The following is a 15,295-nucleotide window of genomic DNA, read 5'->3' on the forward strand; positions in this document are numbered from 1 at the left end:
TCTGAGGAACGCGCCCATGCGCACACGCAGACACACACACATACACACACACACAGACACCCATAGAGAGGGTAGTTCCACGGAGCTAGAGGAGCTTCACCAGGCTTTCCACTGATGTGGTCAAGAAGACCATTGACGCGCACAAAGACACACACACACACGCACACGCACATACGTATACACATCCACGTATTCTGAATCCCAGAAGCATTAAAGTGCAGCTGTGTTTGTCTTTCCAGCACACATGGAAAACACATCAGGGAGAGGGAACACAGCCTGCTGAATATGGCCGCCGCCACAATGCGTACAAAACAAGCACAGCACTTTGTCACTCGCACAAAATACACATTGTTCACTTTGGAACAATTTGGATCAATGGCACATGTCAGCGTCGAGTATAATGCAATCCTATAAAAACGCACTGTAGTGTGGAGCTTGCGTTGTTAAACCCAGTGATGCTTTGGCCAGATATTTAGTGTACAGTCATGTTCAATATTGGGCTGGGCCGTAAAAAAAAAAAAAAAAAAAGGAGCTGGCTTTTTAGTGGTGGGAAATGAATCAATGCTTTTCACATAAAACCCGGTTTGGGCGTCACCTCGTAGCTTTCATAGGTGCAGTACGTAATGATGTGTTTGTGTGTCTGTGCGTGCACGTATGAATGCGGCACGCTGAGTGCTAAAACATCTGTCTTTCTTGGTAATGACTTGGGAGCCGACAGCGCCCTCAGACAGCCCCGACGCAATTAGCCTTGTCAAACGCACACTCACACACACACACACGCACACGCAAAGTAATGGCAGCTGTATACTACAAGGCTCATAGACGCTGAAGATTACAGAAATCCCTGCACATGAGACCAATAAGTGTCGAAGAGATCAGACAGTGTTTAGGGGCAGCTTGTCTTCACACTGGCTGTCTGGCTTATGATGCTCTTCGCTTATTCGTTCAGGTCAATTTCATGCGGGATGATTTATGAAATGTTTTTGTCCCAAAACACCCATCACAACTTTCAAAACCCCGAGGTAATATCTCCAAAAAAATTTGCGATTATTTTTTTTTTTTAACCCTGCCAACAGATTGAGATACTGAAATTGAGACGCTAGAACTAGTGAAAGTTTGGCGTGTTTGTTTATAAAGGATTGAAGGATAATTATTTAAAATCAAATCGGTAATCCAGTTTAACTTCAGTTTGAGAAATGTTCTTCTTGCCAAACATGACATTAAACAATCTAATTTCCCATCAACTTGTATCCGTCCTCCTGCAAGGAACAAAGTGCTGTAAAATATCGGCAGATTGACATTAACACCAGTCACAGTGCTGATGAACATGTTGCATCGCAACGCCGACGCTGTGTGTACCGCAGTGCATTTTCTACCTAAAACATGTCGCGTATTTGTGAGAAGTTAAACGATAAAATAGCTGTAATTTTCTGATTTTGTTCAGAAGGCTTAGCTGTCCCTGACGGCCCACTGCTGGCATTCACACTGCCAGGGGATGACAACAAAAACTACTGTCTTAATCTTTGCCAAAAGTCTTGAGTCTGCTATTCTAGTCAGACAGACGCATATAGAAGCCGTACAGTTGTTGCCAGCAGCCAGAGTGCGGGCGACAGCTCCAGCTCCACAGTCTGGGAGATCATGTGTGGCTAAGCTGGATGAGGTCTTATCATAGGAAAGATACAGAAGGATTGTCTTCTTGCGCTTTAAACGCAAAGTAAACAACACGTTTTAAATTTCTTTCCATCTGTTTTCCCCATTGCTGTCTCTGCGTGTCGGTCTCTCTCTAACTCCCGTCTCCCCGCCGTTTCTGTGGTGTCTTCTGTCATTCTCTAATATCTGCCTTTTTCTTCTTCTTCCTGTGTGTTTTTGGCGGTGCACGGTTCCACAGCTGTGTGTTCATGTCTGTCTGTGCAGCAGATATCTGGGCTCGGTCCATCCCACATACCTCTGTCAGCTCAAAGTGCCTAAACCCAGCCAGCCTGGAGTTCACGCAGGAGACAACACACACACACACACACACACACACACACACACACACACACACACACACACACACACACACAGTACAACGAACAAAGTACAACAAACAAAGATGTATGCGTTTCAAACACAAATGCAGAAAGGTGTACTCAGTCTCTTCCTGAACTAGACCTTTCACTTTTCCGATAGTTCTGGCAACGTTAGCCTCTCTGGCTACGTTAGCCTCTCCCTGCTATCTCCTCTCCCCTTCTCGTGTCTTGCTGCCACTCTCCTTCCTGTTGGACTCGACCGGCCAGAGTTATCTCATTTTTCCTCCTCCCGCTCTGGCTCTTTTTCGGCTGTTTCTCAGTGGATCTTTCAACAGCAGTAGATGCTATCACTGGTGCATGTTTTTGTTTTGCCCCTGTTATTGTTGTCATACAGAAAAACCTGAGTTGAATGGATGAATCAGAGCTGCCTGTGTGTGTACATGGATGTGTGTGTGTGAGGGGGGACTTTTGCCTTCAGAGTGTGTGTCTAGGAATCTAACCATTGGAAATGACATGGTAAAATGACCAGCGTGCAATGGCATGAGCTTGTAAATATACCTTCTTTTTTTTTAAACATTTCTGTGCCCTATTAACCCTGATAATTATTAGACTCAAAAGCAGCACACGTCACTGACACTATTTATCGACAACCCCTTAAAGGACACCACAGTGTGGCTGGTAGCTGCTGTTTGTTTTATTTTATTTTTTTAGTTTCCCAACCTCCAGGGATAATATTTAACCAGGACCCCCAGGGTCCTCTCACCCACTCAGGATCAGGCCAGAACAAATGACATGAGGAAATTGAAGCTGGGTGCTCTGCTATTTTCAGAGTCACATTTCATACCTCCGTACCTGATGTGTTCACGGAGCAGCAGTAATCTGCGATAAAACTGAATACATTGTGTCCGTGTGTGCATCCGGTTCTCACTGAATTCCAACACGGTGATGATTTTGGATCGAGACGTCTTGAATATCCCTCATAATTTTGTTCTTGGCAGATAGAAAATCCACCGAAGCAGAATATAGACCATCTCCATGGACATGTGGGGGAAAAAAGCAATAACAGCAACGACGAGAATTGCGACATATGGGTCGTTCCATCAAGAATATTTCCTTAAATTGTTGTTAGTTTAAGCTCTAATCACGAACAATCAATCCCAATGAACATACAATGACTACATCCTGTGTGTCTCTGTTCTCCACCATCCCTTTCTCTTCACCTCTCTCTTTGTCTAAGCTGACGTCTCGCTGTTTGGATGTGTCACTGTTGTACAAATGCTGCGGATTTTTTTCTCTCCCTCGCACACAAACAGAGTCCTTTTGTTCTAGTTCTGTTTCAAAGGCCTCTCTCTTTCAAAGGCATACGGGCGGTGCAGGGGGAAAAAACCACTCGAGAGCCGCGATCAATCCTCCGATGTGACTCCTACTGGTCGGTTAAGGCACCTGCATGGAGCATAGTTGTTATACACCCTCCCCGGTGAAGGTGGCGAGAGACAATGAGGACGAGGCCCAATGCCGGTCTCCCCAGAGCAACAGTAGCACAAGCAGCGACAAGAAAATGTCCTTTCCCAAAAAATCAGGGGGAAATGTGTTTTGAGGAGTTGTTTGTGTCTCCATCGGGAATGGAACAACGGGTTGTGGGAGGAGGAGAAATGGCGAGAGGGAGGCAAGGGAGGCATTCATTGGAGATTTGTGGCTTGCGTCAAAGCGCAAAGTGCCAGAGATTAATTAAACTTCCCCTGTTTCGGAGGTGTGTGCATGTGTGAATGAGTATGAGTCAGAGCGGCGATGAGTAGGAGAGAAAACATGTTAATTGCCTTCATGATCAATGCCAAATTGCAGGAACATGGACTTTTACATAACTAACCACCCCCCCCTCCATCCCCCACGTGCACAAAGAAGAAACGAAGTGTTGAGACAGCGAAGCAAAGCGATCCGATGAGCCCTGTAATTTTGTGCCGCGTGCCTGATGAAAAGTGCGCGTGTGTTTTCTTTGTGCATTCGTGTATGTTCGCCCCGGTTGCTCAGAGCAAGTAGTCATTCCCCGGACCCACTGTTGTGTGCTTTTTCAGTTTAACCCCTGACTGGCCACCCCGCCGTGACCCCCACGCTGCTTTTGGATCGGCCTGAGACTGTGAATTTGAAGGCCAGGAAGCAAGAAGTGGGGGTGGAAGGACTAAACTCATACATTCACACGAACATGCATGGCCAGAGTGTGGGTTAAACATTGGGGGGAATTGGAGGAAAAAAAAGTCCGCACAAGGCCTTCACACAGAGCACATCCAGCTGTCCTGTGCATACATGCACAAAAATGTATCGCGCACACTTGACTAGCGCTGCATAAATGAGGCACGTCATGGACTTGTTTGTTTTCCAAATGGGCTCTTGTTGATTGGCAAAGTATTGTACGTGCTGGGAATATTTGTTTCCGCATTATGCTCCTGCCGACGAACGCGCTCCGAACACTTTGCCGGTTACCAGCGCGTGTGCTCGTGTCGGGAAAGATGCATCGATGAGGCAATTGATCCAGACAAGGTCAAAACTTCAAAAGCTCTGCGCCTTTTTTTTTCCTCCTCTTTTTGACATTTTTCTCCCGTCCCACTGTGTCCGACTCTCTCGAAAGCTCTCTGGATGTTTTGCCTCCTGATTAGGTTTCACGACTGATTGCAACATCCAGATCCCCCCCCCCCCTTACACACACACACACACACACACACATGAACACACCCTCGTCTCGCTCTCTGTAGATGTCGTGGTCGTTGATTAAAGCGGTTTTCCAAAATTGAAAAACAAAGAATGAATGCTATTAATGAATAGATTGCAGATAGACAGTCACAGCTTGCCATCGCCAAGGTCATCAGTCTGTGACTGCCGCTATCAGAGATCGTCAGCGTGCTGCGGCGGCAGGTGTGACATCATTTGAGAATGTGGTAGCACAGGAGACGGCTTCATTTCACAACTTGAAATGGTACCATGTGACTCACAGGTGACCTTTCAGCATCTCTTGTCTGTGTGTGTGTGTGTGTGCGTGCGCGTGGTCCAATCCATTCCCCCGAAATTGGTTTATAAAACCTATGATGTCAGCAGGCCGTTTGATAATGTCTTTTTAGACCTTGTGAAGCCGCAAGATTGCAATATCATATCCGCACATTGTATGAATCTATTTTTCTTTGGCCACTTATCATGTTTATAGGCTTCATGTTTATGGGACGCTCTCATTAATGCTTTGCCTGACACTAAACTCCACACATGCATCTGCAAGCAGTGGCTCCTGCAACCCTACGAGAGGGGCTTCCTGCTAACATGTGACTATGTGTGAGACTATGTCATTCATGGGTTTATAAATGGTCAACATTTTACAATTTGAGAAATATACACACTCTGAGAGGTCGAGGTGGTGGAGAGATTTCAGAGAACTAAAAGGCCACTTGCCGAAATGTCATATTCCAGCGCTACTGAACAGTTTCTTTACATCATTCGGTTTTATTCCTGACCATCTGCCATGTTTTTGCACATTTGAATTCCCCGCAGCTGTATAGAGCAGTAAAAGTCTAATTAAAAGTGTAAGTATTTGTGATGCTATTTATGCCGTCATGGCCGTTGAGAGAATCTTAACAGCTGCTTTGCGTACTGTTCCTCCTCAAAGAACCGAGCCCGCCGCTGCAGTTTGAGCAGACGAACGCTCGGGCCCTTAAATCAAGTGTAAAATAAAGTCGGACAGAGAGAGATAAAGGAGGCGAGGAGGGGCTTATAATTGGAGGAGCCAGGCACATAGTTTTGTCCAGTGAAAAGGAGTTGGTATGGAGACAGGGAGCAGACAGACAGTCATGGAGACAGGGGCCGAGGGAGAGAGAAAGGGAGGGATTTGAAGGGAAAGAATGAGTGAAACCTTAGTACCTGAGGCGTGGGCTGAGGCCTTTAGCTGCTGGTGCCAGAATGTGTTTTTACGAGCCTGCGGTCAGACAGAAATAAAAGGCAGCCGAGCGGCTGAATGGCATCACACATATGCGTACACACGCACGCTCACACACGATTCACTGGCCTTTCACAGTTTGGTTTTATAATGTCACAGTTATCCAATGTCTCCAACCCCCCATAATGCAGTGTGACCGAACAAGCGGCACACTCTCCTCGGTGGTACGGATGTAAGGAAGCGGGAAAAAGGAAGAGGGGAGAGGTATGGGAAGGAAAAGAAAGCATTCGCAACACTTCTGTGTTCCTTTCAGCCGTGCCAAGGGCACAGCGACAGGTTCTCTTATGTTCTTTGGAGTCATTATATAGATTTCATGGTCAGTTAGGCCAATTGTTGACTTGTTCTACACAATCTCGTTGGGGGGGGGGGGCTTTTTTGTTGTTGTCTCTCTGTTTTTTCTCTTTGCTGCACGTTTTGTCATTTCCCCCTTTTTTGTATTTCCTTTTTCCAGTAACTTTCAATGAGTTTTGTCATTTCATAAAAGCCAAAGGAATTTGGGAGTTCACGCCATGATGCTTGAGAGAGTTGAGTGAGAAAAGTGTGACAAGAACAGACCTGAATTGGGAGTAAACCAGACATAACAGCAGTTATTTTTCTTGTAAGTCAGCGCTCGTAGAAGCAGAAATGTAGCCGAGCGACGATCCAGTGAGCGGAGGTCGTCTCAGGTTCCTCTTGTGAAGACGTGATGGCGAGTGACTTTGCTGTAACAAGAACCGTAAAGGGATGTCGACCATGCGGCTCTTTAGCATGTGATGTGATGGATGCAGGAAATGTTTTGGGTCGATGCATGAAGGCTCCCGATAAAGGACTTCTATGTACTGTACAGAACGCAGAGTGGTACTCAGTGCCGTTGCCATGGAAATGCTGAACAAGTGATGGATTATTGGAAAGGGACAGAAAAAGATTTACAGCTTTGTTTTTGTCATCTTTCATCCCGTCCCAGAATAAGGAAGTGCAGAAGTCCCCGAGAAACATGTTCTATGCAACTCTTCACCTGGCTTTTGTTGATGCCTGATCATTGTTCAGGGAAGAAATATTACAAGAAAGCCTCATTTGTTGCTGTGAGTGTGTGTGTGTGTGTGTGTGTGTGTGTGTGTGTGTGTGTGTGTGTGTGGCCACATTCTGCATAACAGGCTGAAGAGGCTCCGATTCGTTTTTGTGCTGTGCAAACATGTTACACAGCAGCAATAGCATGACTAATGTTGCTGAGTCCCTGGGTCCCATCCGCCCACACACATGCACTGACACGCGCACAAATAAAATGGAGCTGGTTCTTCCTTTTGACATTTTTCTCCATTACTCTCCCACTCGTATGAGAATACCATGTACTGCAGTACACGCACGCTAAGCTAGGCTATGTATACTTTATTTAATTTAGAGCTTGGTGGTGGTCATCATATCCTGTGTTTACTCTGGCTGTTTGTCTCATTCGGCTGCCTCTCACCGAGGTAAACAGTCTATATTTGTGCATGCATGGACATATTTATGTGTGTGTGTGCTTGTGTGTGTGTGTGTGTGTCATTGTTCTATAGAGGCTTAGGTCAGCGTGAGAAGGGGACATTTCGGCTGCATATTTCCCAGAGGTTCCTCGCAAAGCTCGACTCAATATAGAGCCTGGTGAAAGTGACCCACGTCCGCGGTGGTGTGGAAGCGGCCTATGTAATGTATCTCGGTGTGTGCATTGTTTAAAATCTGACGTTACAGGCGGTCCGAGTGTGTGTTTGTCTGTGTATGTAAGCGACGAAGAGAGAAAGAGAGAGAGAGAGACTGTGTATTTCTGTTTGTCGCAGCATTAGCATTCCTCAGTTTTGACGGACAGAATAGGAATGAAATGCTTCTTTCATGTAGCCAAAGTGTGTGTGCGTGTGTGTGTGTGCGCGTGTGTGTGTGTGTGTGTGCGTGTGTGTGTCTGTGGATCTTTTATCAAGAATCGTTGAGATCGAGGGGGATACTTTACCCCCTTCAGTGGTAAACTGCTTTCAGCACTGTACTATTACGGGCTATTGTTAGCGTTACCCATGACCGGGTCATGACATGGGCCCGTGCATGTATGTATGGGCTGTTTGTGTAGTGTTTGTGTGCCATCCTTCAGGCTCTTCCCACTAATAAAGGAGTGCTCAGTCATGGAGTTCACCTTTCTCCCTATAATTGCCCTCTCCCTCACCCCTACACACAAACACACACACACACACACACACACCTTCTCAACCATACTCAAGCTAACATGAAAAACATTTCCAGTCCTCGATGTGAAGTTAGTTCCTCCTGAGAAGAGGAGCCTCAAATCAGTTGTCCAGGCATTTGCAGTCGGGTGAGTAGGTACTGTACTCTCAGATGAGGAGTTTTAGAAGTAGAAGTAGATGAGAGGTAGACGGCTAAGGGAAGCTAACGTTAGATGCTGTTGATGGAGCAGAAGTTAGAAGTGATCATGTTTCTGTCTGTGTTCATGAGTTCAATGTGTTGAACTCATGGATGATTGTATGTATTGGTTTATTGTCATGTACCATCATTGAGCAGGAATTTGTATCTGGAGACACTGGTGCAGACATATTGATTACCAGCAACAACACGACCTCACAGACAGCGGCGTGTGTGCGTGTGTGTGCATTGTGCCGTGTTTTATTGCTGTGGATTCCTCACTTCTTTTTTTTTTTTTTTTTCAAAGGGTGGGGGAGTGAGGAGATCATGGGTGGGCCCCAAAGAGACCCTTTAGAGATGGAGACGGCACTCCAGAAAACACTCAGCCTTCACAAAATGGAGGGAGGAGAGGACGGAGTGTCGGGGGAGAGTCGATAGAGGGTGAAGGGCAAGACTGGATATCAGATTTTCCGTGGAGTTAGACGATCATCTGTGTGCGTGTGCGCGTGTGTGTGGGGCATTAGTGGTGTTTGAATTGACCATTTGCCAGCTGGAGTATGGGTGTTATCCCCTTCAGCTCCAACAGCTACATGCTAAAATACTTCCTGGTTTTAGGTCAGGTTTTTCCCAGCAGCGCTTCGGAGGTTGTTTACCAAAGATAGCTTTAATGAATAGGCTTTTCTACAAACTATATAAATCATTCTTCGCTGGATTCGTCTTTCTCCTCTGTCACTTTCTTTTTTTTCTCTCGCTCTCTCTCTCTCTCTCTCGGGCTCTGCTTCGCTCAGTCACACACACAAACACACACACACACTCACACTTCATACCTATTTTCACATCAGTCTGCAGGGCCGTCAGCCATTAATTGTGTCCCGGACTGGGACGAGAGGGAAAGTGTGTGGCTGCGAGTGGAGGCAGGGGAGAGAGGCGAGGCAAGGCTGGGCACGGCTCTCTCCAGAGGAGGAAGTCGCTCTCTCTCTCATATCGCGGCCCACATCCATCCTCAGAATAATCGTCCAAATTCACCGCTGAGTGTTCGCCGTCCCTGAAGATGTTAGTCATTAGAAGAAGATCGGTTGTTTCCTTCAGGTTTACCTCAGGATAGCGCGATCAGTACATGCGCTATTGAGAAGCAACATTGATTCATTTCCTATTTCTTGACAACTGTTTCTTCTTTTTCTTAATTTTTAGGCTCCTCCTCAGAGCTTTTATTGGAGTTGTACAACCTACAAAGCCTGACTATCCTAAAAGATGTCTTTTTTTAGCAGTGGGTGTCCCTGAGCCAGTGCCTCTCGCTTATTTCCTCTTCAATAGCGCAATATCGAAAGAGACAACTTCATTGCTTTGTTTCACTTTTTTTTTCTGCCCTTGATTCACAGCCTAATATTTTCCTGTCGTCTGTCCTCTTTTGTCTATTTTGTAATATTTCCCAGTTGTACGGGATTCACTTGGTTTTCCATATTTATTTAATCAGCGTTTCAGCTCTGTTTTATTGTGCTACCGTTCCCTCCGTTTGAAAGCCCTCATTAATTGCCTGACTTGTGTTGATGCATTTTTTTTTTTCCCCAGCACTGAAAAGAAAATGAATACAACTTTTGAAATATAAAATAAACATAAATGTGTTTGAGAATATTCGCCGCCTGCGATATCTTAATCATTTTTCTAGTTTAGTAGTTTAAAACTGCTGGTGCAAGGGCAAAGTGACTTTTCCTTCCCCCGCCAATAATATGCCTCATTATATTCCATAAGGGTTGTGTAAGTCGGCTCTATTAATCTCATGACTCCTTTTTTTGTCTCCTCAGGTGACGTCGGAGCAGCTGGTGATGCTTCTGGAGCTCCTGCTGGAGGAAGAGGAGCTGAGCGGGGCGACATTGTGCGCTCTGCAGAGAACTTACCACCTACACAATCGAGACGCTGAGGTAAGACCACACACACACACACACACACACATGCTCAGACAAGTGAGCATTTGCATCCGAGCTCAATGAACTCCTCCAATAATGAAATGTCAACGGCTTTCTCTCTCTTCTCGTCCCAAGGCACATTGCTTGGTAATGTGTAGTAAATTCTGCTGTAATAGCAGCTCTCTTCTTTACAGCCACCATTACTGACTAAATCCCACAAGTATTCGCTTTATGTTTTAGTACTGCGCAATGTTCCTTAATGGTACTATTAATGGTGTTTGTGAGAGTGTGTGTGTGTGTGTTTGTGTTGTGCAGCTGTGTGTGTTGGCGGCTGAGCGGGTTTCTTTACTGTACAGCGCCGCCTCTCAGTACAGGAGCATGAGGGTGAACGCACAGCTGCGGGCGGAGCCCGTAAACCGTCCACGCTAACCTTCGTTGTTAACACGTGGCTCGCCTTGAAAAGAAAACCGTGATACATATTTAGTTCTTTTTTACAAGTTCTTATTAATTATATGAGCTGTTTTGTTGGGGCCGTAGTGCATATAATGGGACTCAGATGTTCTGTTGTACGCGGCCAAATTGAGCCGTTATTGTATTGAATCCAGGCATCTAAAGTTTCATCAAAGAGCGTTTTTTATTACTTTACATTCCAAACTCGCAGTCGGGCCCCCCCTCCCCCCCAAAAAAAGAGTTGCGTCTAATTTCGAAATTTGAACGTTTTCTCTCACTTTATTAGCTCGGAGTCTGATTCTGGGAATTTTATTCCGCTCTTGATGTCGCTGTCTTCCATTTAATTTAGGTACTTAACCCGGCGGTCAACGAGCCGAGGCCACTTTGCGTTTGGCCTCGGGTCCGGCTTCGGGTTCGAGGCCTCTTTAGTCAGACTTCCTGGCATATGAAAGCCGATTCTCGTCTGCAATTTCCAGGAAAAACTTTCAGTGTTTCGCTAAAAATACACAAGGCCATTATGCGCAGAGTCACGCATGGAAAGACACACTCGTTCTCTCGTACGCAAATACACACTCCTGCACGCACCTGCCTAAAGGCAATGGTCCTGTCCTAATGTTAGTAATCTCATTCAGAGGAGGTTAATCACCTACATCTCTCCTCATAAATGTGGCCATTTATTCTCCCTTTCTCTCTCTCTTTCTCTCCCCTTCCCTCCCTCCTCTGGCCTGAATGTGTTCCTCTCCACAGTCAGCTTTTCTCCATCTGGTACCTCATCTTCTTCAGATGAATGATCTGTTTAAAATTCTTGGACAAACACGAGACCGAGTGCAGTTCATCCTCTGCAGCCTCTCGCTGTAGAGAATCAGTTTTTTTTTAGTGGATACTACTTGTATAGTATTCATTCTCATGGCTTCTGAAGAGCTTTTAGCGATATGTCGACTCAGAATTTCAATTTGCCAAAACACAACGCCGATTGTTCACCGTGTATTAAAACTGCGTCATCAGTGCGCACAGCAAAAATATCATACCAACCTTAATGAGGCGCGCAAATTTCATGAATCCATTTTAAAAGGTTTTATCTCACCACTACAAATGCATATGGTAATGGAGGAACTGCGTGGTGTTGCATACTGTTTAACCACCTGTTAGCTGCTGAGCACGTCTCCCTCCAAGCAGCAGAGAGGCGTTCACAGTGACACGCTGCGCAGTGGACGCGACAGCAGAAAAATGGGAAAACACACACAGCACAAAAGTGATAAAGAACATTAATATGACGGTGCAGTTAAGGTAAAATAAAGACAGGAATTGGAATGATCAGTTCTTCATGTTTAAATGGAAAAAAGTGTGTGTGTGTGTGTGTGTGTGCGTGCATGTCGAAGGCCATCTGTCGGTCGAGCACACAGGACACGTTGTCATGTTCGCGTCCAGGTTAGGCCGACTGCTGCAGGGACTGGAGACTTTAACTGAAGGTAGAAAGTAGGGGAAAAAAAGTTATTTTAAGTTTATTTATGTGGCCTTTCATCAGAAACACAATGGGCTTCACAGACAGGGAACAAAAACAACTTCTCAAGTGAACAAGAAAAACTTTCCCTACAAAATGTTGTTTTTTTTTTTTAAAACCCTAATGGTAAAAATGTAGAATAATCAGACAGGAGGGAATCCCCTTCCAGTCCTAAAAGTTATCATTGGGCAGAGAGGGAAACAATAATATGGCAACTATTATCAGATAGTGTGATGGAGCACAGATATAAAATCAGAGCAAAAAGATTTGGTTAGGAATCGATTAAGTGTAAGTCAATGGAGCGTCATATATATATATATATATATATATATATATATATATATATATATATAGATAGATAGATATATATGACATCCACAATGTGTTTATTAGTGTTTAATCCCCTGAAAGTTAGTTTTCGTGTGCTTGGATCTTTTAATATCTGCACAGGGAGCAGGTCTTCTTCACAGAGTCCGCTGCTGTGTCATGCACGGCCATGTTTAAGTTACTGGAGCCCGGAACAAACAAAAGGCGCCTTGTCGCATGTTTTACAGTAGCCGAAGGCCACCGTAGTTCTCTGACACGCTTGTGAAACACACGAGTGAGCGAATGAGTATTCAAATTGGTTGCGATCTCCATGCACACACCTCCAGATGCAACCCAATCCTAAACACTCTGCCTTTTTAAATTTTAGTTTTAGCACGTATATGAATGTAATTGTTATTTTACAGCCCTGGTTGAAAGGAAAGTTGAGGAGATGTCCACTTTTCATACGGTAGAGCCTATCCTCACAAGTCGAGACTCCCGTAACACACCATTACCCATGCGTCTTCACTTCATACATGCTTTTGCGTGTCTGTCTGTTGGTCACGGTAAGTGCGAGCACACACGGAGTGCGTTAGTGTCGGAATCAGTGGTGGTGGTGTTGTAGGGTCGGGTGATGGGGCAGGAGGGGGGTGGGGGGGGGGGGGGCGCAGTAATAAATGAAGGAATGTCACCGTGTTATTGCATATGCTGTCAGAGAGAGAGAGGCCCAGCGAGAGGAAACCGAGTATAAAAAAAAAAGAAGAAGAAAAAAAAAAAAAAGGGGGTAAGGAGAGGTGCAGGAGGCAGCTGCTCTGCCCCAGGGCTCTCCCCAGGAATGTAACCCAGCGCAGGGAACAGCTGCCGGGGCTACGCGGGCCAGAAGGGCAGCGCTGGCACCAGAGGGTACACATACTGTACACACTTGTGCACACTCCCACATCCATGAATGCAGACACACACACACACACACACACACGCATATTGTTCCCATGAGGGTGGACGATAGGAGAGCATGGAACACTTAACTCGTACCCTTTTGTCTGATTTGTTTTTTTGCAGCTTCTTCCAAAAGTAAACCGAGGCAGAGAATATAAAGATAGAGGAAGACTTTCAATTCGGGGGCGAAAGAGGAAGTAGAAAAAAGCCCTTCAGAGACCAATTAACTTCATGTTTATTTAGTAGTTTGCAGGAGGTAACGCGAGGATTTAAATGTGGCCGTTCTAAATGGAGCGCTGCTCGATTTGCGTTCTCGTGCCGCGGGGAACAGATTGGCAGCGCGACGTTTCCGGCACAAGCAAAACCAAGAAGAGCTCCTATAGGCGTGTGAACACTGTGGCAGGGAGGTCCATTTGGAGAGCCGCCTCGACACGAATCTGTGCGCAAGCGCTGTAGAAATGCCCGAAACTTGAGCATCGACGCGTGGTCACCGTGCTCTCCAAAAGGACGAGTTTATCATCCTGAGTGTGCGGAAATAGTTATGGAGGAGATAGAAATGCCCACGTATGTGTATATATATATATATATATATATATATATATATATATATATATATATATATAAATATATATATATATATATATATATATATATATATATATATATATATATATATAAAGAAGCGGAAACTGCTTTAAAGTAGTGACGGTGCTTTAAAAGATTTTTCATCTTCATTTTTGCATCACTCTCTCGTCTGTTTTATCATCCTCCGCCAGCCTCCTCTGCAAGTCCGTATCCGTGTACGCGTGCACTGCGTGTATCCACACACACACGCACACACATGCACGGACACACACGTGCACGCCCATAGCAGATGATGAAGGATGATGGCTGAGGCAGGGACAGAGCCAGTCTCTGATCTCTCCTGTAACCGCAGCAACAGAGCTCCTATTGATCCTCTGGGAGAAAGGCCAGGCATTAGCTTACACACACACACACACACACACACACACACACACACACACACACACCCTGTGACGTCTGCATGCACGTTGTCAGAGAATGAAATATAAGTTTTAACCATGAACTTCAGGTGGAGATGCTTTCCCTTCCAAACCAAAGTTCACGCCCGTTAATCCTCCGATTCCCAGATGAATATATTCGTTGTCAGCGGAGCGGCTTCCAGCCTTGTCGGATGAGCCGCTTGTCTTTTGTTTTCTGGCGTCGAGGGAGAGCTGTTCACACGATTGTGCGAGCGCACCGGCCGGAAGCCTGAAAATGAAATGAACATGCTTGACATCTTCGCCGTCATCTCTTTCTTTTCATGAGTGACGTAAACGGCGTTCAGCAGTCATTGGTGCGTCCCGACGTCGTGATGTCTGCAGCAAGAGCCGACACACGCTGGTGAAGCTTTCATCAGCTTCGAAATGAACAACATACACTCTGAAATTACAAACAGCGGTGACCTCACACGTTCCCTCGTGGCCATTTTAAAGACGCAAATGGGAAAGTGCAGTTGTTTAGTATGCATGCCTTTACTTTGATGTAGCGATTGTGGGATTTCACTTCTTTTTGAACGCCTATAATCTTCTTTTTCTTTGATTTCTTGGTTCTGTATCGGTCCTTAATTTTTTCAAGCACTATAAAAAATGTCTATGTCAAGGTTGGATTTAAGTAATAAATGGACTCTTTTGTTTTTGATCGTATTTAAAGTTGTATATTCTGCTCTTTTTTTTCCGGCTCTCAGGTCAAACATCGCTGGTGTGAGCTGGTGATCAAACATGCGTACACTCGGGCTTACGGAGATGTGGAACACTTTCTGGTTCATGACCAAGTAAATAGACACACCTGTTGAACA

The 15,295-nt window shown here is 45.3% G+C and overlaps 1 protein-coding gene across 4 annotated transcripts in view; it reads left to right on the plus strand.

The window, feature by feature from the left end:
* The window catches only part of aopep (aminopeptidase O (putative)), a 66,241-nt gene that overhangs the window by 43,144 nt on the left and 7,802 nt on the right, over positions 1-15,295 (plus strand). For all 4 annotated transcript variants that reach the window (XM_068566694.1, XM_068566693.1, XM_068566696.1 and 1 more), the window contains 2 exons: positions 10,143-10,259; positions 15,185-15,271. In XM_068566694.1, coding sequence (XP_068422795.1) covers positions 10,143-10,259; positions 15,185-15,271 — 204 coding nt within the window. The remainder of the gene's footprint in view (positions 1-10,142; positions 10,260-15,184; positions 15,272-15,295) is intronic.

Source organism: Clinocottus analis, unplaced genomic scaffold (assembly GCF_023055335.1).
Source record: "Clinocottus analis isolate CAN_PGR_092001 unplaced genomic scaffold, fCliAna1.0.p SCAF_7, whole genome shotgun sequence".
Lineage (NCBI taxonomy): Eukaryota > Metazoa > Chordata > Actinopteri > Perciformes > Cottidae > Clinocottus > Clinocottus analis.